The following is a 24,378-nucleotide window of genomic DNA, read 5'->3' on the forward strand; positions in this document are numbered from 1 at the left end:
TTGCTGCACTCCCCGATTTTGTTTTTATACTGCCAATGTTGAAAAAAGACTGATTGGGCTTTCCTGCAAATTTGCACAATTCCTACTACAAGATCCACTATATAGTTTTTCTGTGGAAAAAAAGGTCAAGGTTGCAGGAGCGTTTATTGGTTCATGTGATGCAGTGCATTCTGGTAGTTGTGGGTTTTCTACCTCTTGAGAAAAAGTGAATGCCACAGCCTTCTTCTGTTTTCTCTGGTCATGTAGCACCAATGTCACAAGTATTGTATTTGCGTCTTCCTTCTAGAAAAACAGCCCAGCAGTGTAATGCTTCTTTAAATATAAATGCAATAATAGTATAAATAAGAAATAAAACAGGACTGTTAATGAGGAGACACTCATTCATCTTTCCTCTCTAATGCCGATCATAATCCAGCTCATCAATAAACTACGGGTCCATTCCTTTGTGTGTCAGAGGGGAAATGTCTCTTATGTAACTCCTTGCTGAAGGCTTTTAAAAACCTTTTTTAATGGCTGCAGTAAAAAATGCACAGCATCCCCCGAGGAGCGAGGAGGGGAGGGCTAGAAGATGGGATGAGGGAGAATGTTTGGTTTCTGTAGTTTGGAAAATAAAAGCTGGTTTTAGCTCATGAAGAAATCCAGAAACTGACAGGCCTGCTGTGTCTGCTTAGAGTTGGATGATAGCTGTTTGGGTTTAATGATCAATTAATGACCTTAGTAGGGCTGACCATGACTAAGAATTTTCTTATAGGCGTATAGACCAATAGTCATCATTTAGGGTCATTAGTCAACTAGTCACCTGCATGTTTACAATATTAATTCAATTATTAAATGATATATTTTGGTGGTTTGAGTTGAAGGTGTGAGAAAGAATAGTATCAGTAACATTGTTAACACTGTGCTACATTACAGAGAAATACAAAACCGTACTAATGAACCTTCATTAATATAGGCCTATATTTTATCTACAAGTGCACGTCACACACTGAGCGAGCCGCCTGTTAATGACGCTGTGGGCTAATGGGCATGTAGCTACTTCCATGTTTCAGATGATACGTCATGTTTGTAGTCGACCAATGAAGATGAGTTTACATATCACCTTGGGTTCGTCCTTCATCTTCTCAAAATGATCCCACACTTTGGATTTCCTGCCCGACATGTTATTAACTAGCCTGTGGAATAACCGCAGGTACCAGCCCTGGAAATTAGGGGCCGTACACATGCTGCGTCTTTAACCGCCTGGAATACATGAGGTCGGGCTCTGGGTGCTACTCTTGTGCCTTTATTGTGCCAGCTTTCAGGAGCACATTGGCGGTGGCAGGTTGCATATGTGGTTGTTAGGCAAAATGAACAAGCACCGTATAGCCTATTTACCTGAAATCCTGAGTTTAGAGCTGATCTTCTTCCAGGTGCTGTTTTTAAGTGTGTAGGCCTATCGTCTGTGGGACAGATGTAAAGCTCTGGGTAGCCCTGCACTAACATGATCAACTTTTACGTATTTATCAGACTGAATATTTACAGAAGAAGGGAAAGATATCTGTCGGCTGTGATTGGTTTGACTCAGGTCTAAGTGTCGACCGTGGCCACTTCCTGTGTCTGACCTTTCAAAGGTTTATTTTGACAAGTTGCAGCTCCCTTTTTTTTTGCGACTAAGCGACCAGAGAAATCTATCCAACTAATGACCTTTCTGGTCGACTAGCGTTTGGTCAACCATTAGAGGGCAGCCCTAGACCTCAGAAAGGTGTGACAGTCAGTGTTTCAGACTGCGGCTGCAACTAATGATAATTTTCATTTTAAATGAATCTGCTCTTTACTGTTGCGAATAAATGTTTTGTCGATAGAATGTGTGGAAATAGTAAAACATGCCTTGTGTAGTTTCTCAGAGCCCAGGATGATGTCTTCAGTGGTATGTTTTATTGGACCAACAGTCCAAAAATCCCAAACTACTCTTCTCATTATCATGCATGACAATGAAAAGCACCAGTCTCTTACATTTAAAGACACACTATGCAGGATTTCCCTTAAAAAACAATATATAGACTCACACTAAAGTAATCCCTGTCAATCATTATCGGCTCTGTATCTGCAGAAAACCTGCCCTCTGCCTGTATTTTCCTTTTTTATTTCTTATTTGGGTTTGTTCAGGATGCTTTTGGCTGTCAGCCTTTAGGTAGAGGTGTGTAGCCCCCAGCCAATAGCAGCGCGAGGTCGTGACTACTGTATAAAAACATAGTGACCAGGGGTCCATTTATAAAACAATACATAGGATCTATATTAAAAATGTATGGATGGATGAAAGCCAAAATTGGGGTGCACCAAAAAGTCTTAGACAATTTCTACAATCAGGCTCCACCTCACCATCTGCGTCACTAATTTCCTGTCTCCAAATGTTTGTAAGTGTAGGTCAAAGTGTCTCCATCAAGTCTGTTTTTGTAGATCACAGCTTTTGCGTGGAAAGTGACGTACGCCTCTTTCAGGCTTTGTTATGTGCTGACACAGTGTCTGTAAATGAGACCCCAGGATACACCGCTGTCTTCGCCAGTCTCTGTTCTGTGGATTTGAGCTGCAGGTCTGTGTGTCTGTTTGATAGAGGGCCACACATGTACACACAGAGCAGATAAGCAGGGTACAGGGTACAAAGTCTAGCAATGCAGCAGCTTCCTGCAGGTTGTGCAGAGGTGTTTATTTGTGCTTTAGAACTTAACCGCCGTGAAACAATCAAAAAATTTTTTTTTACATTTCTCATTCTCTTTTTTGTTCTGGTTAATGCTGCTCCATCTCCATTCACTCTCTAGTTCACTTTACCATCGCTGCTTTCTCACGGTGCATGCCCCACGGTGTGCGACTGCATGCAACCAGGAATTTGCTTCCATTCATTGCGTATTGGAAGCCCCTGATTTTCTGCACAAAGCACGCTGGGATACCTGCGATGCGGACCAAGGTAGTGGCGTGACGAGAGGGTGGGGCAATTTGAAAAATACAGACGGTGCTCACATCAAGACAGCCAATTCAGCTGCAGCCAGAAGCGACCAGCAGTGCAGGGCAGACGCGATTTTAGGCGAATAGGTTGCGGGGCTTCACCGTAAAGTTTCATTGGGCTGAGGAGGAGTGGCTAAGTCTGATATTGTGTTTACAAACAGTAAGCAATAAATCCTGCATAGCGTGCCTTTAAGAAGCATGACACCAGCAAATGCTTTTGCTTAAGAATAAAGAGCCCAGTCTTCAGAAGAACCACAAGAAAGTGTTCAACGCTGCTTTTCCTGTTGGGATAGTGACACAAAAAGCAGTTGTTTCTTACCGAGACATCGCTGTTTTTCCAGCCAAGACTCTGCCCCCAAAACTGGATATTTAAAGCCCAAACGTGATCTTTAACCCACCATAACTTAACCACAGTGTTTGCAAAACATAAACTTTCAACGCATCCACTACATAACGTGCAATCTGTAGTCTGCAGAAATGTACAATGACATCATTTTTCTCTGGCAACTGAGTTTACTAAAACCATTATTTGATGATCAGAATTGTTACCAACTAATTTTCAGTTCATTGACTCATCAGTTAATTGACAAATTGTTGCAGCTCCATTTCAGACACTATTCAATGATCCAACAAGCGCCTGACATATGCTGGTGCTTTGTACAAGATGTACAGTAGGATTTGAACAGATAGCAAAGGGCTCAAAGGTGACAGACTCTTCGTTGCATGTTAATATTTAGTGGAAGCTTTTAATATAAAAAGGAAAAAGTAGATGATTGCATTACCATCAGCAAAACCTGAAGTAACTGCAGATGTCGAGAGCATCCCGCTGAGTTTTAGGGGACGTGAAAGCAGCAGAGAGCTTCTTCACTCCTCAAAAATTTAAATGTTCCCATCAAAAATTGATCGTGTAAAAAAAAAGAAATGCTGCATGAGGACTTTAAGGACTGCCAGTGCGAGAAGTGGCAGGACAGGCCAAGCAGACTTCATTCAGGACCTCCGTGTTGCACAGCCCTGAGCTGACTTCACATTTGTGGACCTGTCAGTGCTGCCTAATTGCTTGGTGTCTTGCCTGAGAGTACCTGCACTGAACACCATTAATCCACACGGCCTCTTTGTCTTATCAATGAGTAAATAACGTCTGGCCTGAAATCCCGTCTGTGGGGTGAAACGGCGGGGCTTCAGCGTGTGATTCCTCGCCTCTGACGCCATCATTCACACTTGTTTTTGGAGCTGGATGCTGAAACGTGAGCTCTGCCCGGCCTCCTCGGAGTGGTGGGGGGCCACGTTTTGTTTGCTCTTCGCAACGGAAGTGGTTTGTTTTGTGGGGCTGACAGCTCGTCTTTGTGCCGGGAAGCGAGGCCACCATGAGAGAGAGCGGGGCAAAGCCGGTGACAATGATGGACGAGGTGAAACAATCATGCCCTCCCTCGCTCGCCCGTTTCCCACATTGCTGCCTCCCATGGCAACTGGCTGCTGCCGCCCACCGCCGGCAAGAGCACCAGCACCGCTTCGCCAGTGTGGTGACTGTACTGCTGCTGATGTATTTAAAGGAGCACTCTTCCAACTGTAGCGTGTCAAAGTCAATTTTCTTGTCCAGGCCAAGTTTTGGGTTGCTCTGCATGAACTTTGCAAGTATGATGACATAACCTTCATGATGTCATACTATTGTGATGTCATCAGGGTTACCTCAGCTTGCGCTTGGAGACAAACATAGTAATAAATAAACACAAATTTATAACAGAAAGCTCCAAACTGGAGGCATGGAGGTTGGAAGATGTTGGCGTTTACCGGAATCTAATGAGAAGGTGATGCTGAGTGGCATTATGGGAAATGTAGGATCTATGTAAAAGTGAATATCTTGCAAAATGCGAGAGCTTGAGGAATAGATACAGCCAGTATTTATGGCAACGCCCCAAAATTTCCCATCCTTTTACACAGAGGGAGAAAACCATGCTGAAGGGTTGCTGTGTGGCTTTCTGAATGTCAAATAAACTTAAAAATCCAGAATTAAACAATATGTTTTGAACCCGGGCCCAATCCAGACTGAAATAACTCAACGACTTTTTGATGGACTGTATTGGCTGTGTTCCTGTTCTCTGCTCAGTGCTGCTGACCTGGGTGAACTGCTCCAGTGTTCGTATGGCCACCAGGATCCAGGACGTCTTCACGGTGGGGAAGCTGATGGCCCTGGGCCTCATTATCGTGGTCGGCCTGGTCCAGATCTGCAATGGTAACATCCTCAGTGTTCAGGCTCAAGCTCCACTGTTCCTTGAAGTGAATAAAGAAACCACTCATATGTGTGATTTATGTTGCAGGGAACTACGAGGCGCTGACTCCCCAGGTGGCCTTCTCCCTCGACAGGACGCCGTCGGTGGGTCAGATCGCTCTGGCCTTCCTGCAGGCCTCCTTCGCCTTCAGTGGATGGAACTTCCTCAACTACGTCACGGAGGAAGTGGTTGAACCCAGACGGTGAATATTTAAGCTTCTCATCATCATCCAGTGCTGCAAATGTCCAGCTTTCATCTCAGCTTGTTTCTTTGTTTGCTTGTTCAGATTGTTGGCGACATTTTGGGCTTTTTCAGTGCCAGTTAAATCTAATTTTAAAGGAATAGTTTGACATGGTGGAAAATATGTTCAGTTGCTTATACCACTCTGATATCTGTTCATTAGTTAAATATTAATTTGGCACCAGCAGCTGGTTAACTTAGCTTTGCAAAAAGACTGGAAACAGAGCAACAGAGCTAGTCTGGTTCCTCCCATCAGCACCTCTGAAGCGCTCAGATTAACATGCTATATTGTGTTTCTTTGATTGGTACAAAAACAAAAGTATAAAATCATAATTTGACATTTTACGAGGCATTGTGTACAGGACTGTTTCCTGGCTTGTTTTAAAATGAATAGTCTTTTTTTACACCACATTCTTTGAGCAGATTAAACAAACTAATCACTGTCAAACTATTTTCTTTATATCTGTCTTTAGTTGTTACATCTACACTTTCTGCTGAGTGATGTTTTATGTTGTTAGAGCTCATAATTCTCAGTTTGGTACCAGATTTAAACTCAAATTATTTTGTTATAATTAACAAGCATCAAAATATGATAGTAGTAATCATGTGGTGCTGTGTTAGCACAACATAATCACTGAATGCCCATAATACTAAGCTTCGAATCTGAGACACCATCACTCTATTTTAGCAAATTTCCCTTGCCCCCTCAATTTTATTGAAAAAACGCCTTAAAACATTATTAAATGCATCTCAATTTTTCAGAGGATGAAACCCTGGAGTATTAACAATTCTTGTGTATTAACTCATTTGCATTTTCACCCCGGTGTACTTTTCACATTTATAACCAAGAGTTACAAAAGAGAACCAGGTGTACTGCTCATGACTTCCTGCAGCAGGAAATGTAATTAGTAATCAGAGAGATTTGTGTCAGCTGGTATTTTCCGCCCACACCGGCTGTGTGCTGCTGACACTTTCTCCTTTTTATGATTGTGTTAATCCAACTTTCATGCATGTTTGATTGCTTTATTTTTTTTTTGGTTTTGACTGTATCATCTGTGCATGGTGTGTGACCTTGGTCAGGAATCTACCTCGTGCCATCTACATCTCCATACCATTGGTGACCTTTGTGTACACGCTCACCAACATCGCCTACTTCTCCTCCATGTCGCCCGAAGAGCTGCTGTCATCCAATGCCGTGGCTGTAGTGAGTAACGTGGCTGAATGATGATCAGTGGCAACATGGTCACAATCATGATTTATCTTTGATGAATTTAGGTCAAAATGCAAAGTGAGCGAACAGAAGAAAATCTAAATCAAATCGATGTTAGGAGTGACCACCCTTTGCCTTCAAAGCAGCATCAATTCTTCTAGGTACACTTGCACAAAGTCAGGGATTTTGTAGGATCACATTCAGGTGTATGATTAACCAATTATACCAAACAGTTGCTAATGATCATCAGTTTCATATGTAGGTTGAAACACAGTCGTTCACTGAAACAGAAACAGCTGTGTAAGAGGCTTAAAACTGGGTGAAGAACAGCCAAACCCTGCTACCAAGGTGAGGTTGCGGAAGGCAGTTTCATGTCACAGGTGATACACCATGACACGACTGAGCACAGCAAGAAGACACAGGGAAGTTATACTGCATCAGCAGGGTCTCTCCCAGGCAAAGATTTCAAAGCAGACTGGGGTTTCAATGTGTGCTGTTCAAGCTCTTTTGAAGAAGCAGAAAGAAATGGGTACACGCAGTGGACAGCTAAAGAAACTTAGTGCAGCAGATTCTAAATCGGAAGATGTCCAGCAGTGCCATCAGCTCAGAACCAGCAGAAACCAAAACTCATCTACTGTCTGGAGAAGTCTGGCCAGAAGTGGTCTTCATGGAACAGCAATGTGCACATCTTCGCCAGGGAGGAAAGATGGTTTGAAAGAGGAGTAAGAGAAGCCATCTACGTCAAGCTGGAACGACCATCGTTAAACAGAGGGGGTGGCTTACGACACTACTTATCCCCCACCTACAATGCAGTCTTGGGATCCCTCCCCAGATGACTTCACACCCATTCACCCCTGGTCCCACCTGACCCTGACGACTCACATGGTGGCCAGGTGGGTCAACGACTAACACTGTGACCTTAACGACTCTGAAACTAAGAGCTCACGTGACCCCTACAACTCTGCAAGGGTTCCCACCCACACAGGGTTTATAGCCTGCAACTTCGTATGAGTCATTTAGAACTGAAGAAGCTTCTTGGATGAGAGGCGAAACGTCTTCAAGAAACGCAAGCAAGTCCAGTTGTCTACGATATTAGCACTTACGGTCTTCATGGAAGAATTGCTGCCAAAAAGTCATACCTCTGATGTGGAAACAAGGCCAAGCAACTCAACTATACATGAAAACACAGGAACTGGGGTGCAGAAAAATGGCAGCAGGTACTCTGGACTGATGAGTCAAAATTTGAAATATTTGTAGCAGAGGGCAGTTTGTTTGCCGAAGGCTGGAGAGAAGTACAATAATGAGTGTCTGCAGGCAACAGTGAAGCATAGTGGAGGTTCGTTGCAAGTTTGGGGCTACATTTCTGCAAATGGAGGATTAATTTGGTCAGGAGTAACGGTGTCCTGAATGCTGAGAAATAGAGGCAGATACTTATCCATCAGGCAGTACCGTCAGGGAGGCGTCTGATTTGCCCCACATTTATTCTGCAGCAGGACATAAACCCCAAACATACAGCCAATGTCATTAGGAACTATCTTCAGCGTAAAGAAGAACAAGGAGTCCTGTAAGTGATGGTCAACCACCACAGAGCCCTGATCTCAATGCCATCCTTTCTGGGATGACATGAAGAGACAGAAGGATTTGAGGCAGCCTACAGCCACAGAAGGTCTGTGGTTAGGTCTCCAAGATGTTTGGAACAACCTACCTGCCGAGTTCCTTCAGAAACCGAGTGCAAGTATACAGAGAAGAACTGATGCTGTTTCAAAGGCAAAGGGTGGTCACACCAAATATTGATTTGATGTAGATTTTTTCTCTGTTCGCTCACTTTGCTTTTTCTAAATTGATAAAAATAAACAATTACATTTTATATTTTTGAAAGTTTTCTTACTTTGCAGCATTTTCTCAGAGTTCAGTGTCTTGACACTTCATAGCCGTCCCTCAACACCAGTGTGGCTAAAAGCATGCAGTTTTAAAACTAGACACTCAACAGGAGAGAAAAACACGACCCGTCATGTTGCGATGTTAATCAGTCCTGTACACATCAGTGATTCTGCCTGTCATTCTGCCGTTCAGACATTCGGAGAGAAGCTGCTGGGAATGTTCTCCGTCATCATGCCGATCTCCGTGGCTCTGTCCACCTTCGGGGGAATCAACGGCTACCTGTTCACCTCCTCCAGGTGAGGCCTGCTGGTCCGCCTGCTCCTTTATGCTCCTACACTGCTTTGACATGGCTGCTGATTGGCCTCCTGATGTTTGTCCCTGCAGGTTGTGTTTCTCCGGAGCCAGAGAGGGTCACCTGCCCAGCCTGCTGGCCATGATTCATTATAAGAACTGCACACCCATCCCTGCCCTGCTGGTCTGCGTACGTACAACCTCACATCAATAATACACTGATCTCAGCTGTTTTGCTTCTGCTAGATGACGCATCTGTCTATTAACACTTTTTTTTTTATCTTGTCTCTCTTGTTCATGTACATAATGGTTGATTTGACTGTCACAAAGATATTTAAAAAAACGTACTAATAGAAATTTGGAGGACAGACTTGCTATTGGTGAAGAAAAAGTTGGTTTCATTTCCTCCTGACACCCTGCGTCCTCATATGAGTACATCACATTTTGGGTTTACTTGACCTTATACTTCATACTCAGGGGTGGAAGTAACGAATTACAAATACTGTAATTAAGTAGATTTTTTTGGGTACTTGTACTTTTATGAGTATTTTTTTCAAGTGTGTAATTTTACTCATACTTGAGTACAATTTACACCATGTAATCTATTTTGCTACTTTTAAAATCATAAGTCGCTACTGAGTATGCCCACAATTTGAATTAATATTCAAACCTTTCATCTGCATCTTTGTAGCCAATAAGGATGTCCGATCGCCACCGCGCCAATTAATCTATGACAGTCATTTAATACTCACAGGCCTACATTCAGCAGGCCTATATTTTGTGCTAGAGTGACGCTATGTTATATGAAATATTAACCATGAAAATTAACCATGTCATGTTAGCTTGTCGGTAAGGGGCGGTAAATAGTGCGCCAAATTCAGGCTAACGTTTAGCATGGACAACAGGGCACAAGCAAGGGGTCCCTTGTTCTCTTACTTCAAGATACCTGAAGGAAAATGTTTTCGTATGATAAGCGTTACCCCTTTACAGACACATCCACTTTACTCTAATCCCTTGCAGTTTTGTGCAAAACCCACGCGGTTATTTTGCGGTATTTATGTAATTTCGCTTATTCTATTTTATTATTCCTGCATATTGGGGTCCTTAAACAGTATTACAGTTGGATAAATTGGGGCTGACTGGAAAGCTGTGACTCTTGTGGAGTCAGTGAGCCCCATGTATTCATGTGTGTGACATGTGTTTACACTCTTGCCTCATAATAGGCATATCATTGCAGTAATTTCACTGTATAAGGTGAGCTGTTTTTGATATTTTATACAGGTGAATCGAATCGAATGCCTGCTATTGACGACGCAATAAAACATCAATCGGATAAAAGTAATTAATACTCTGAGTAGTTTCTGAGAAGAGTACTTTGTACTTTTACTTAAAGGGACAATAAGCGAAATCGTTTCACTGCTAGGTTTGCTGTTGTGCACTGCCTGTAGAGCAAAACAAAGTGTGTCATGAGCCACTCCTCCCTCTACCTCTGCTCTCCAACACCCCCCCCCCCACTCGCCTCGTCTGTGCCGGCGAGTACCGCAGCACCTCCACGGACTATCACATCCAGACGGTCCCGGTGTTTCTTCCACAGGCTCCGCTTCACTCATATACCTTCATATACCTGCTGCTTCTTCCCACATTAACCTGAATAACAAACCAGGACTCGGTGCTCCGGTTGGATCCAAACGGAGAGCCGCTAGCTGGGAAGCTAGCGGAGGCTAACTGGCTGTGTTAGCAGCTGAGTGAAGTGGAGCCTGAGGAGGAAGCACTGGTTAGCCCCCACTTTCACTGCAGGCAGATTCATTCACCACAGGGGCGAGGAAATAAAACCTGAACAGCCAGCTTAGTTTAGCAGTTAGCAATGTCTTTCACTCACTCTCGGTCTCTGCTGTGTTTAGCTTTATTTTAACTAGAATATTTAGATTCACATGAACGCGCAGCCGGACCGGCTTGTAAACAAGGGGCTGGAGATCAACACAGAGAGAGGGTGTGTGAGGTCATGCTATACTCCAGATGAAATTACACCTCTAGTTCTTCACATAGCAATTTTTTAATTCCTTCAATCTAGAAATGATGAATTTCGCTTATTGCGCCTTTAAGTATTTTTTAAACACCAGTACTTTTACTTGTAATTGAGCACAATTTAAGCAATATAACAGTACTTGTACTTGAGTACAAATATTCAGTACTCTTTCCACCTCTGTTCATACTACTGAGACCTGTTGTCCTCGTCCATGGACACTTTTTTGTGCCATCTAGTGGCAGTAAGACCACAATACACTAATCCATGTAAAAGATGGCAGCCATCTCTGCCAAGTCAGTCTGCAGCCGATCCCAACACAAAAGTGGACAAGGTCCAAAACCTGATCACATTTTATGGTTGAAACTTGTTTATTTATGATTAATAATGTTTGTAGTTTAATATGGCAACACATGTGAACAATTTTAGCAACAGTAACAAGCTAAGACACTGTTAATTTGGAAGTACTCGTTTGAAGACATTGGGACTTAATAACTGTTGACAGTGTTTTGTTTTTTATAGTTATATTGTCCTTCTGATCGTAAATAGCTAGGAGACATTAAAAATGCATTTTTCTTTGGTACTTTTGTGATATACACACATGCAGTGATGATTTCTGGGTAATATGTTTGTTGGTCTTATCCAATGTCAAGTCTGTGATTATTTGACGAGACGATAAGATTATACGGTTGCGAATTCAAGCACATAACCAGTAACTAGTGTTCACTAGGGCCCGTTCTAACGACCTCACTCCGCTGCGAGGACTCCTCTGTATGTTTGAATGGTCTGTGATGCTTTTAGGTCGTAGAGAGTCCTCTTTACAGATAGATTTTATTTAGTGTGAAGGGTTTGTTTTGTACATGGAGAACAAAACGCTGTACAGTGGTTATTGTTGTCATGGTCACAATTATTAACTTAGTTGTACCGGGTGTATATGGGGCCTGAGGTTTGGATTCATGATGTTCTTGGAGATGAAAATCTCAGGATTTCTTAGTTTGAAGAAAAAAGTGATTTTAGTTTGCATGCTGAGATTATTTGGTAGAATTTAATTTTGAATAATTTATTGTGTGAATGCAGTACATACATACAAAGACAGAAGTAGTGTACAGTACCTAATGAAGTTCCGCCCATCAGATGACTCACTTGAGAAAAACCAGGAAACAGGAAGGTATTCTGCCTCACTGAAACAGACACACACACACACACACACACACACACTGAAAGACGGACGATAAGATTTACCTTCAAACCAAAACAACCACTTCACTGAGAGAGGTCAGCTACAGGAGGGAATACTGGGAATACTGGAATATGACCACTTCAACCAGCTGCTGACTGCACACACTGAACCAGAGTTTTACAAGAAAACAAAGACTCAAAGTGAAAGTAACTTTCAGGGAACAGGGAGTGGCTGAGCTGTCTGCCTGTTGTGTGTCAGCTTCACTCAGAGACTAAATGGCTTCAAGATTAGAGGAAGATTTCTGCTGTTCTGTCTGTCAGGACATCTTTAAAGATCCTGTCATCCTGTCATGTAGCCACAGCTTCTGTACAGACTGTCTGCAGAGCTGGTGGAGAGAGAAACCAACACGGGAGTGTCCAGTTTGTAAGAGAAGACATTCACAGGAAAGACTACCTCCTAACTTGGTGTTAAAGAACCTTTGTGAGAGTTTCTTACAGGAGAGAGATCAGAGAGCTTCAGAGGCTCTCTGCAGTCTGCACTCTGAGAAACTCAAACTCTTCTGTCTGGACCATCAGCAGCCGGTGTGTCTCGTCTGCAGAGATTCAGATAAACACACCAACCACAGATTCAAACCCATCGATGAAGCTGCACGACAACACAAGGAGGAACTTCAGGAAACTCTGGAGCCCTTAAAGAAGAAGTTAAAGGATTTTGAACAGGTTAAAGTGAAGTTTGATCAAACAGCAGAACACATTCAGGTCCAGGCCCGACGCACAGAGAGGCAGATTAAGAAGCAGTTTAAGAAGCTTCACCAGTTTCTTGAGGAGGAAGAGGAGGCCAGGATGGCTGCACTGAGGGAGGAAGAGGAGCAGAAGAGTCAGATGATGAAGGAGAAGATGGAGGCTCTGAGCAGAGAGATAGCAGCTCTTTCAGACACAGTCAGAGCCACAGAGGACGAGCTGAGAGCTGAAGACGTCTCATTCCTGCTCAACTACAAGGCTGCAGTGGACAGAGTCCAGCAGCGCCCCCTGCTGGATGATCCACAGCTGCCCTCAGGAGCTCTGATAGACGAGGCCAAACACCTGGGCAACCTGACCTTCAACATCTGGAACAAGATGAAGGACGTGGTCTCCTACACTCCTGTGATTCTGGACCCAAACACTGCTCATCCAAGAGTTGTGTTGTCTGAAGATCTGACCAGTGTGAGACAAGGACAGAAACAGCAGCTTCCTGATAATCCAGAGAGGTTTGATGGTCACTACTGGTCTGTCCTGGGCTCTGAGGGCTTTAACTCAGGGACTCACAGCTGGGATGTCGAGGTTGGAGACAGTAAATTTTGGTCACTGGGTGTGTTAGCAGAGTCTGTCCAGAGGAAGGAACCCATACAGTCTGGATTATGGAGAATATGGTTCTGTGTAGGTGAATACAGAGCATTCTCCCCACCAGATCCAGTCACCGATCCCCTAGTGCAGAAGAAGCTCCAGAGGATCAGAGTGAATCTGGACTTTACGAGACAAAAGCTGTCGTTCTATGATCCTGATACTAACACACACATACACACCTTCACACACACTTTCACTGAGAGGATGTTTCCATTCATTGACAGTGTGGGTAAAGTCCCACTGAAGATTTTACCAGTGAAGGTCTCTGTGACTGTAGAACAACAGAAATAGATGGTGATGATGATGATGATGATGATGATGGACATGAATCAGTTCATGTTTATTTCAAGACAAACTGAATTTCCTTCACTGACACTTGGAGGAACATGTGACTTTGTTGTCTTGGTGATGTTGGTTGTCATGGTGATGAGGATGACATCTACTGTATAAAATCTAGCAACAATCAGTATCTTTTAAAATAATTTATTTAAGATTGTGTTTGTTCATGTCATTTTTTATGCCTCTGAACGATCCAATCAGAACGTTTATTGAGTTTCTAAAATACAATATCCTATCTGCTTTCTTTAAGCAAGATGGCTGCTGGGCACCAGGTGTATGCTGGGGTCTAAATGCAGTCTAAACTAATACGATTTCAATAAACAAGGCAAGTTACAAACAGATACTGTACCAGAAATTGTTGTAGTAATGAGCCTGTGAGTGTCAAGAACCGGTCTGGGGGTGGTGAAAGCTGCCTTTGGTACGGTGGGGACAAGGTGGCCGTGCTGAAGCGTTAACAAAACTTGAAGAGTAACACGGCTTTTAAAGGGGTTTACCAGAGATCAGCCAAGTCCCAAACTGATCAGATCTTTGAGCTCAACTTTCAAATGCTCCTTCAGGAGATACTGGCTGGAAAGGACTTTTTCATGTCGACTGATGAAGCAAACCAACCCTGAAGTCATTACAGCACAAGCAGGCTCACTGTCTGCAGGTGGGAGACTGAGGAGAGTCTGCCTATAAGCATAGTCCATCCTTTGTCTGTCCCTTGTACTTTGGAACATTAATGGTCGGACTAGTTTGAACTGTAAACTCAGAATGTGATTGCTGTAGACTTTAAACCCTGACATAATTTAAGTAATTAAAAGACATTTATCAAATGATGATCAGACTGATGTTCCAGGCTACTCCTGGTGTGGTAACAACAGAGAGTCACATGTAAGGCAAGGCAAGTTTATTTCAATCAGGAGAGACACGTTTTTATAGTAAAAGATATTACTAACATGTGCACATAAGAATGCAAAATGTGGAAATATCTTTGGCAATTAGACCCAGTAGAGATGGTTTGATTTAAGGAGGGTAATGAATCCATAGTCGAATAGGGAACCCCCCGGGGTCTAGACGCTGGTGGTGGTAGAAGTGGTGAAGATGCCATGAGAGGAAGATGGAGAAATGATGATCATCTGGATGAGTAGAAGAGTGAGCCTTTGTTGAGCTTGACCTGGACTCTGGATACGATGGCTGGAGGTGACCAGGGTGGAGGCGGGTGCGACAGTTCTGCCTAAAATGATGGCTGACAGCAGAGAAGAGAGAGCAGATTTAAAATTTTTCATTGGCTGAGAGATATCGTGGCAAAGTGTGATTGGATAACTAGAAGAGTGAACACCCATAGTCAGGTGATTAGAGGAAGCAGTGGGAGTGGGATGGAGAGAGTTATGAATGAATAAGCACAAGAAAGGTCTTCCTGATCGAACTTACACTGAGCTTAATTTCTATAGCACATTCCAGCAACAAAGCGATTCACAGTGCTCCACATAAAACATCAAAATCACCAAAACAAGGTGCAAAAAAAAAACACATTATAAAAGGACATTGATTAGAGAACTGGAGAATAGAAAATACAAAGTTAAAATCTACTAAGACAGGTATAAAATACAAGAATAGAAGTTACAGTTAAGTTAAAATCAATAAAAGTGTGAATAATAAAACATTACAGTGCACTGCAAGAAATGAATCCCACATTTTCTCTGCTGATATTCACAGGTCACATTTTGTGTCCTGTGTCCATCTGTAGTGCTATGACTCCCCCACAGGGGTCACTGAAGGTCATCTGGTCCTAAAACTGCACTTTTATTGGTGAAAGTCAACATGCATGTAATGTCATATTTCAATATTACTTTCAATTTATTTAAAGTGGCACTCAGTGATGACTTTGGAGGTTTTTGTTTTGCTCATGGAGAACAAAACGCTGTACAGTGGTTATTGGTGTCATGGTCACAGTTCTTGTCTCTGTTGTACCAGGTGTATATGGGGCCTGAGGTTCAGATTCATGATGTTCTTGGAGATGAAAAACTTTGCTCTTGAAGAAAAAAGTTATTTTAGTTTGCATGCTGAGATTATTTGATAGAATTTAATTTAGGATCATTCCTTGTGTGAATGCAGTACATACAGACAAAGACAAGTAGCGTACAGTACCTAATGAAGCTCCGCCCATCAGATGACTCACCTGAGACAAATCAGGCAACAGGTTGTGCCTCACTGAAACAGACACACACACACACACACACACACACACACACACTGAGAGACGGACGATAGGATTTACCTTCAGACCAAAACAACCACTTCACTGAGAGGGGTCAGCTACAGGAGGGAATACTGGGAATACTGGAATATGACCACTTCAACCAGCTGCTGACTGCACACACTGAACCAGAGTTTTACAAGAAAACAAAGACTCAAAGTGAAAGTAACTTTCAGGGAACAGGGAGTGACTGAGCTGTCTGCCTGCTGTGTGTCAGCTTCACTCAGAGACTAAATGGCTTCAAGATTAGAGGAAGATTTCTGCTGTTCTGTCTGTCAGGACATCTTTAAAGATCCTGTCATGCTGTCATGTAGCCACAGCTTCTGTAAAGACTGTCTGCAGAGCTGGTGGAGAGAGAAACAAACACGGGAGTGTCCAGTTTGTAAGAGAAGACATTCAAAGGAAATACTACCTCCTAACTTTGCTTTACAGAACCTTTGTGAGAGTTTCTTACAGGAGAGAGATCAGAGAGCTTCAGAGGCTCTCTGCAGTCTGCACTCTGAGAAACTCAAACTCTTCTGTCTGAACCATCAGCAGCCGGTGTGTGTCGTCTGCAGAGATTCAGATAAACACACCAACCACAGATTCAAACCCATCGATGAAGCTGCACGACAACACAGGAAGGAACTTCAGGAAACTCTGGAGCCCTTAAAGAAGAAGTTAAAGGATTTTGAACAGGTTAAAGTGAAGTGTGATCAAACAGCAGAACACATTCAGGTCCAGGCCCGACGCACAGAGAGGCAGATTAAGGAGCAGTTTAAGAAGCTTCACCAGTTTCTAGAGGAGGAAGAGGAGGCCAGGATGGCTGCACTGAGGGAGGAAGAGGAGCAGAAGAGTCAGATGATGAAGGAGAAGATGGAGGCTCTGAGCAGAGAGATAGCAGCTCTTTCAGACACAGTCAGAGCCACAGAGGACGAGCTGAGAGCTGAAGACGTCTCATTCCTGCTCAACTACAAGGCTGCAGTGGACAGAGTCCAGCAGCGCCCCCTGCTGGATGATCCACAGCTGCCCTCAGGAGCTCTGATAGACGAGGCCAAACACCTGGGCAACCTGACCTTCAACATCTGGAACAAGATGAAGGACGTGGTCTCCTACACTCCTGTGATTCTGGACCCAAACACTGCTCATCCAGGACTCATCCTGTCTGAAGATCTGACCAGTGTGAGACAAGGAGAGAGACAACAGCTTCCTGATAATCCAGAGAGGTTTGATGGTTACTACTGGTCTGTCCTGAGCTCCAAGGGCTTTAACTCAGGGACTCACAGCTGGGATGTCGAGGTTGGAGACAGTAAATTTTGGTCACTGGGTGTGTTAGCAGAGTCTGTCCAGAGGAAGGGATACACACAGTCTGGATTATGGACAATATGGTTCTATCATGGTGAATACAGAGCGTCCTCCCCGCCAGATCAACGAGCTCTCCCACTGAAGAAGAAGCTCCAGAGGATCAGAGTGAATCTGGACTTTACGAGACAAAAACTGTCGTTCTATGATCTTGATACTAACACACACATACACACCTTCACACACACTTTCACTGAGAGGCTGTTTCCATTCATTGTCAGTGTGAGTAAAGTCCCTCTGAAGATTTTACCAGTGAAGGTCTCTGTGACTGTAGAACAACAGAAATAGATGGTGATGATGATGATGATGATGATGGACATGAATCAGTTCATGTTTATTTCAAGACAAACTGAATTTCCTTCACTGACACTTGGAGGAACATGTGACTGTGTTGTCCTGATGATGTTGGTTGTCATGGTGATGAGGATGACATCTACTGTATAAAATGGTGCTCTGGCCTAAACAAAAGGAGGATATAGATGAAGTTGGAGACCTGGTCTCGCTGTAGAGCTTTAGTTCTGACTGTAAAACAAAGACACTTTAGTCTAAATTTGAATGTGATATTTGCGTGATGATATAATTTATGTTCCACACTACTGTTGACAAGTTTGTAATCACCTGCCACTAAAGCTTGATGTGGTCCAGTCAGATGAGTGCAAGGACTCAGGGGCGTAAATATAGACAGTGCAGGCAGGACGGTTGCACTGGGGCCCATGGGCTGAGGGGGCCCATGGAGAGTGTGGGACCTCCAAGAATATGTGGAGGCAGAAAATGAGCCCTTGCAAGTAATTCAGATTGCCACCTTAGAAATAAGCCTGTAATCAAAGAACTCACATTAATTTGTAGAATGGTGCCATTTATTATATATGCCAGGCAAACTCAATCCATCATGGTTTCCTTTTCTTTTTTTTGTTTTTCTTTCTTGATAGAATAGTCAGTAGCAATGTATACCAACATATGTTATAGAATATCTTCAACAGAAACTGTCAATAAAGAATTAAAAAAACTTTTCTTTGGTACTTTTGTATTATACACATATGCAGTAATGATTTCTGGGTAATAAGATTATACAGTATACGGCGAATTCAGGCACATAACCAGTAACTAGTGTTCACTAGGGCCCGTTGTAATGACCTCACTCCACTGCGAGGACTCCTCTGTATGTTTGAATGGTCTGTGATGCTTTTAGGTCGTAGAGAGTCCTCTTTACAGATAGATTTTATTTAGTGTGAAGGGTTTGTTTTGTACATGGAGAGCAAAACACTGTACAGTGGTTATTGTTGTCATGGTCACAGTTCTTGTCTCTGTTGTACCGGGTGTAAATGGGGCCTGAGGTTCAGACTCATGATGTTCTTGGAGATGAAAAACTTTGTTCTTGAAGAAAAAAGTGATTTCAAATTACATGCTGAGATTATTTGATAGAATTTAATTTAGGATCATTCCTTGTGTGAATGCAGTACATACAGACAAAGACAGAAGTAGTGTACAGTACCTAATGAAGCTCCGCCCATCAGATGACTCACCTGAGACAAATCAGGAAACAGGTTGTGCCTCACTGACACAGAGACACACACACACACACACACACACACACACACACACACACACTGAGAGACGGACGATAGGATTTACCTTCAGACCAAAACAACCACTTCCACTGAGAGAGGTCAGCTACAGGAGGGAATACTGGGAATACTGGAATATGACCACTTCAACCAGCTGCTGACTGCACACACTGAACCAGAGTTTTACAAGAAAACAAAGACTCAAGGTGAAAGTAACTTTCAGGGAACAGGGAGTGACTGAGCTGTCTGCCTGCTGTGTGTCAGCTTCACTCAGAGACTAAATGGCTTCAAGATTAGAGGAAGATTTCTGCTGTTCTGTCTGTCAGGACATCTTTAAAGATCCTGTCATGCTGTCATGTAGCCACAGCTTCTGTAAAGACTGTCTGCAGAGCTGGTGGAGAGAGAAACAAACACGGGAGTGTCCAGTTTGTAAGAGAAGACATTCAAAGGAAAAACTACCTCCTAACTTTGCTTTACAGAACCTTTGTGAGAGTTTCTTACAGGAGAGAGATCAGAGAGCTTCAGAGGCTCTCTGCAGTCTGCACTCTGAGAAACTCAAACTCTTCTGTCTGGACCATCAGCAGCCGGTGTGTGTCGTCTGCAGAGATTCAGATAAACACACCAACCACAGATTCAAACCCATCGATGAAGCTGCTCCACAACACAGGAAGGAACTTCAGGAAACTCTGGAGCCCTTAAAGAAGAAGTTAAAGGATTTTGAACAGGTTAAAGTGAAGTTTGATCAAACAGCAGAACACATTCAGGTCCAGGCCCGACGCACAGAGAGGCAGATTAAGGAGCAGTTTAAGAAGCTTCACCAGTTTCTAGAGGAGGAAGAGGAGGCCAGGATGGCTGCACTGAGGGAGGAAGAGGAGCAGAAGAGTCAGATGATGAAGGAGAAGATGGAGGCTCTGAGCAGAGAGATAGCAGCTCTTTCAGACACAGTCAGAGCCACAGAGGACGAGCTGAGAGCTGAAGACGTCTCATTCCTGCTCAACTACAAGGCTGCAGTGGACAGAGTCCAGCAGCGCCCCCTGCTGGATGATCCACAGCTGCCCTCAGGAGCTCTGATAGACGAGGCCAAACACCTGGGCAACCTGACCTTCAACATCTGGAACAAGATGAGGAACGTGGTCTCCTACACTCCTGTGATTCTGGACCCAAACACTGCTGGTACAAGACTCATCCTGTCTGAAGATCTGACCAGTGTGAGACAAGGAGAGAGACAACAGCTTCCTGATAATCCAGAGAGGTTTGATGGTCACTACTGGTCTGTCCTGGGCTCTGAGGGCTTTAACTCAGGGACTCACAGCTGGGATGTCGAGGTTGGAGACAGTACATACTGGTCACTGGGTGTGTTAGCAGAGTCTGTCCAGAGGAAGGGACCCATACAGTCTGAAGTATGGAGAATATGGTTCTCTGTAGGTGAATACTCAGCGTTCTTCCCATCAGATCCACCCACTGATCTCCAAGTGCAGAAGAAGTTGAAGAGGATCAGAGTGATTTTGGACCAGGAGAGAGGAAAGCTGTCGTTCTCTGATCCTGATAGGAACACACGCATACACACCTTCACACACCCTTTCACTGAGAGGCTGTTTCCATACTTCAACACTATGGATAAACTGAAGATTTTACCAGTGAAGATCTCTGTGACTGTAGAACAAAAGAAATAGAGGATGATGATGAACATTAATCAAGATGTCTTTGTCATGACAAGTTGACATTAAATTTGTTTGGGATGTCCTTATAATGACAACTTGACATTAATCACAGTGACATTACCAGAAGATGTCTTTGTCATAACAACTTGACATTAACAAGAAATTCACCTCTTTTTGTGTTTATGACAAGTTGACATAGTGATTACTATTGTTATGTCAAAGACATCTTCTGGTAATGTCATCCTGGTTAATGTCAAGTTGTCATTATAAGGACATCCCAAACAAATTTAATGTCAACTTGTCATGACAAAGACAACTTCTGGTAATGTCACTTTGATTAATGTCAAGTTGTCATAATCAAGACAACCCAAACAATGTCAACTTGTCATTACAAAAACCAAATGACACTTAATGACAGCAGTCATAAACGTTTATGACATGTACATAATGTTCATGACAAGTTCATGACAGTGTCATGTCATAGTTATGACAGTGTCATGTCACTCTCATGTAGATACCTTCAAGTAAAGCGTTACCAGTTTTCAGCAGCAGTGTATGTTGTTATTACCTCCGCCAAGGAGGTTATGTTTTCGCCAGCGTTTGTCTGTTTGTTTGCACAATAACTCAAAAAGTTATAAACAGATTTTGATGAAATTTTCAGGAAAGGTTGATAATGGGACAAGGAACAGATGATAATTTTGGTGGTGATCGGTTGAAGTGAAGTGGATAAAATAATAAAATGTCGGGAAATCCAAGCTGCTTGGTGGAGGTCTGCGCTCTCCGAGTGCTTTTCTAGTTTAAAAATGTTCCTTTTCCCCAAATATGCTTTAGTGTTTAACCTGTCATGTATTAAATATCCCACATTTCCTCTGCTGATATTCACGCGCCACATTTTGTGAGTGTGTCCTGTGTCCATCTGTAGTGCTATGATTCCCCCACAGGGGTCACTAAAGGTCATCTGGTCCTAAAACTGCACTTTTATTGTTGAAATTCAACATGCATGTAATCCCATATTTCAGTTATTTTCAATTTATTTTAAGTGGCACTCAGTGGTGACTTTGGAGGTTTTCCAGGTACAGCAAACTGGTAAGAAACCACAGGGTACACCTAGAACAGATTGGTGCAGATCCGTTCCCCTTTAGTATTCATTACATCATCCGGCCTTGCTGTGTTTTTCAGTGTGCCGCCACCATCGTCATCCTCTGCATCGGAGAGACACACAACCTGATCAACTACGTCTCCTTCATCAACTATCTGTCGTACGGCGTCACCATCGCAGGCCTGCTGTACTACCGCTGGAAGAAACCCAACCTGTACCGACCAATCAAGGTACCAGCACTCTTTATCCCATGTAACTAAGTACATTTACTCTAGTACTGTGCGAAAGTTACAAATCTGAGGTACTCATGTCACTTTCTACTTCTACCCGACTCCATCTCAGAGGGTAATATTGTACTTTTACTGCACTACATTCATCTGCTTCAGTTACTGGTTAGTTTACAAGTTGAAATTATGCACAAAGCATATGAAGAGTTGATAATACAAATAAAATATATACAAATAATCACCAGTCATCCATAATTTCGTGATTATATTTACATACTTTTCCTCAAATAATATTTTCAATGCAGGACTCTGACTTGAGTATTTTTACAGTGTGGTATTAATACTTTTACTTAAGTAACAGACCTGACTACTACTACCACCCCTGCTTTTATCTCACCATGTCACCACCACATGCACCTCATTACCATTATAGATTATTATAAATCCATGAATGATTGTAAACATAAACCTTGTGTGTTTCCTTCAGGTGAACCTGCTGGTTCCTGTGTGCTACCTGATGTTCTGGGCGCTGCTGCTGGGTTTCAGTCTTTACTCAGAGCCGGTGGTTTGCGGCGTGGGTTTAGTCATCATGCTCACCGGGGTACCTGTCTACTTCCTGGGCGTCCACTGGAAAGAAAAACCAAAGTGCATCTACAACTTCATCGGTGAGTTCCTTAAAGGAGGTCTGATTGGAGGTTTGGACTCTGTGATAGCCAGTGGTGGAAAGTAACTGAGTACATTTAGTCAAAGTACTGTACTTAAAGGGGAACACCACCTAAATTAAGAATTTTAATGTTATTTCCATGGCCTGGGAAAGTTAAATCAATATATGTGAACATGAGATCCTCTCTCTCAAAGCCAGAAACCAGAGAAGGAGATCTCTAACTTGTGATGTCACAAGTGTAAAGCCTGGAGCTGCTCCATCAACATTTAATGGGTGCCTGATTTTGTGGACTCACAGAATGTTGAGGGTTTTTTTTATACCCAAATGAGCTTTATTCTATTGAAGTGCTCTCGGTTCTGAAACAGAAAATGTACCCATATACTCAGAACACTCTCCTGCATGCTCTCAGTGTCATCTAGATCAGTGGTTCCTAACTGGTCCACCCCTGGGGTCCAGATCCCTCCTTAGTCATTAGTTCAAGGTCCACACAGTTTAATACATTCTGCATCATACTTGCTTTTTGTTATGTTGTTGAGCTAGTTTGCTTTCACTGTTAAGTGGCTGTCCAGCAGTCAGTCACTCAACAGCAGGAAATGGCACTTCAAAATAAAAGCTCTGTGCTGGAAATTCACTGTACTCTAATATGAAGTGTGTTTCTTACAAATTTGAGAATGGGCCTGTCACCCACTTTTGGAACACGACCCACCAGTTGGGAACCACTGCGCTAGAATATAGCAATAGATAGAATATAGCAACTGCAGACTTTATACCCTATGACATCACAAACTGAAGTTTTACCGCTCTGGTTTTTGGATTTGGGAGAGAGTGGCTCACTTTCACTGATACTTCTGCACTGTTTTAGACCAGAGGATAACATGTATACATTTTTAAAATCACCGTAGTTCCCCTTTAGGTATAATTTACTTGTATGTTACTTGAGTATTTCAATTTGATGGTACTTTATATGTCTACTCTTCTACATTATGGAGGCAAATATTGGCCGATAAATATATGTAAATATAGACCTATATTAATGCAGGTTCATTCGTACGTTTTTGTATTTCTCTGTAATGTAGCACAGTGTTAACAATGTTACTGATACTATTCTTTCTCACACCTTCAACTCAAACCATTGTGTTGCCCTGCCCAAAACATGTAATTTAATAATTAAATTGATATCATAAAAATGCGGGCAACTAGTCGACTAATGGCCCTAAATGATGACTATTGGTCGACTAGTACAAGGTATCTACATAAAGATGACATGACACTGTCATAACTATGACATGACACGGTCATGAACCTGTCATGAATATTATGTACACGTCATAAATGTTTATGACTGCTGTCATTGTCATTCGGTTTGTAATGACAAGTTGACATTGTTTGGGTTGTCCTGATTATGACAACTTGACATTAACCAGGATGACATTACCAGAAGATGTCTTTGTCATAACAACTTTATTACATTAACATGATATGCACCTCTTTTTGTGTTTATGACAAGTTGACATAATGATTGATACAAAGACATTTCCTGGTAATGTCATCCTGGTTAATGTCAAGTTGTCATAATAAGGACATCCCAAACAAATTTAATGTCAACTTGTCATGACAAAGACAACTTCTGGTAATGTCACTTTTATTAATGTCAAGTTGTCATAATCAAGACAACCCAAACAATGTCAACTTGTCATTACAAAAACCAAATGACACTTAATGACAGCAGTCATAAACGTTTATGACATGTACATAATGTTTATGACAAGTTCATGACTGTGTCATGTCAT

General features: G+C 42.7%; 4 protein-coding genes across 4 annotated transcripts in view; all 4 read left to right on the top strand.

Annotated features, from left to right (window-relative positions):
- The window catches only part of slc7a10b (solute carrier family 7 member 10b), a 43,288-nt gene that overhangs the window by 14,623 nt on the left and 4,287 nt on the right, over positions 1–24,378 (top strand). Inside the window, exons 4-10 of the mRNA XM_033635985.2 lie at positions 5,084–5,209; positions 5,295–5,448; positions 6,567–6,690; positions 8,770–8,873; positions 8,962–9,058; positions 21,778–21,927; positions 22,412–22,589. Of these exons, the coding sequence (XP_033491876.1) occupies positions 5,084–5,209; positions 5,295–5,448; positions 6,567–6,690; positions 8,770–8,873; positions 8,962–9,058; positions 21,778–21,927; positions 22,412–22,589 (933 nt within the window). The remainder of the gene's footprint in view (positions 1–5,083; positions 5,210–5,294; positions 5,449–6,566; positions 6,691–8,769; positions 8,874–8,961; positions 9,059–21,777; positions 21,928–22,411; positions 22,590–24,378) is intronic.
- LOC117262833 (nuclear factor 7, brain-like) lies at positions 12,001–14,610 on the top strand. The gene has a single exon (XM_033635986.2). It carries the CDS (start codon positions 12,347–12,349, stop codon positions 13,742–13,744), a length of 1,398 nt encoding a protein of 465 aa, XP_033491877.2. The 5' UTR covers positions 12,001–12,346; the 3' UTR covers positions 13,745–14,610.
- LOC144463437 (nuclear factor 7, ovary-like) lies at positions 16,040–18,282 on the top strand. Its single transcript, XM_078167648.1, has one exon. The coding sequence runs from the start codon at positions 16,266–16,268 to the stop codon at positions 17,658–17,660; it is 1,395 nt and encodes a 464-aa protein (XP_078023774.1). The 5' UTR covers positions 16,040–16,265; the 3' UTR covers positions 17,661–18,282.
- Positions 18,355–20,625, top strand: LOC144463438 (nuclear factor 7, brain-like). Its single transcript, XM_078167649.1, has one exon. The coding sequence runs from the start codon at positions 19,219–19,221 to the stop codon at positions 20,608–20,610; it is 1,392 nt and encodes a 463-aa protein (XP_078023775.1). The 5' UTR covers positions 18,355–19,218; the 3' UTR covers positions 20,611–20,625.

Source organism: Epinephelus lanceolatus, chromosome 5, assembly GCF_041903045.1.
Source record: "Epinephelus lanceolatus isolate andai-2023 chromosome 5, ASM4190304v1, whole genome shotgun sequence".
Taxonomy (NCBI): Eukaryota; Metazoa; Chordata; class Actinopteri; order Perciformes; family Serranidae; genus Epinephelus; species Epinephelus lanceolatus.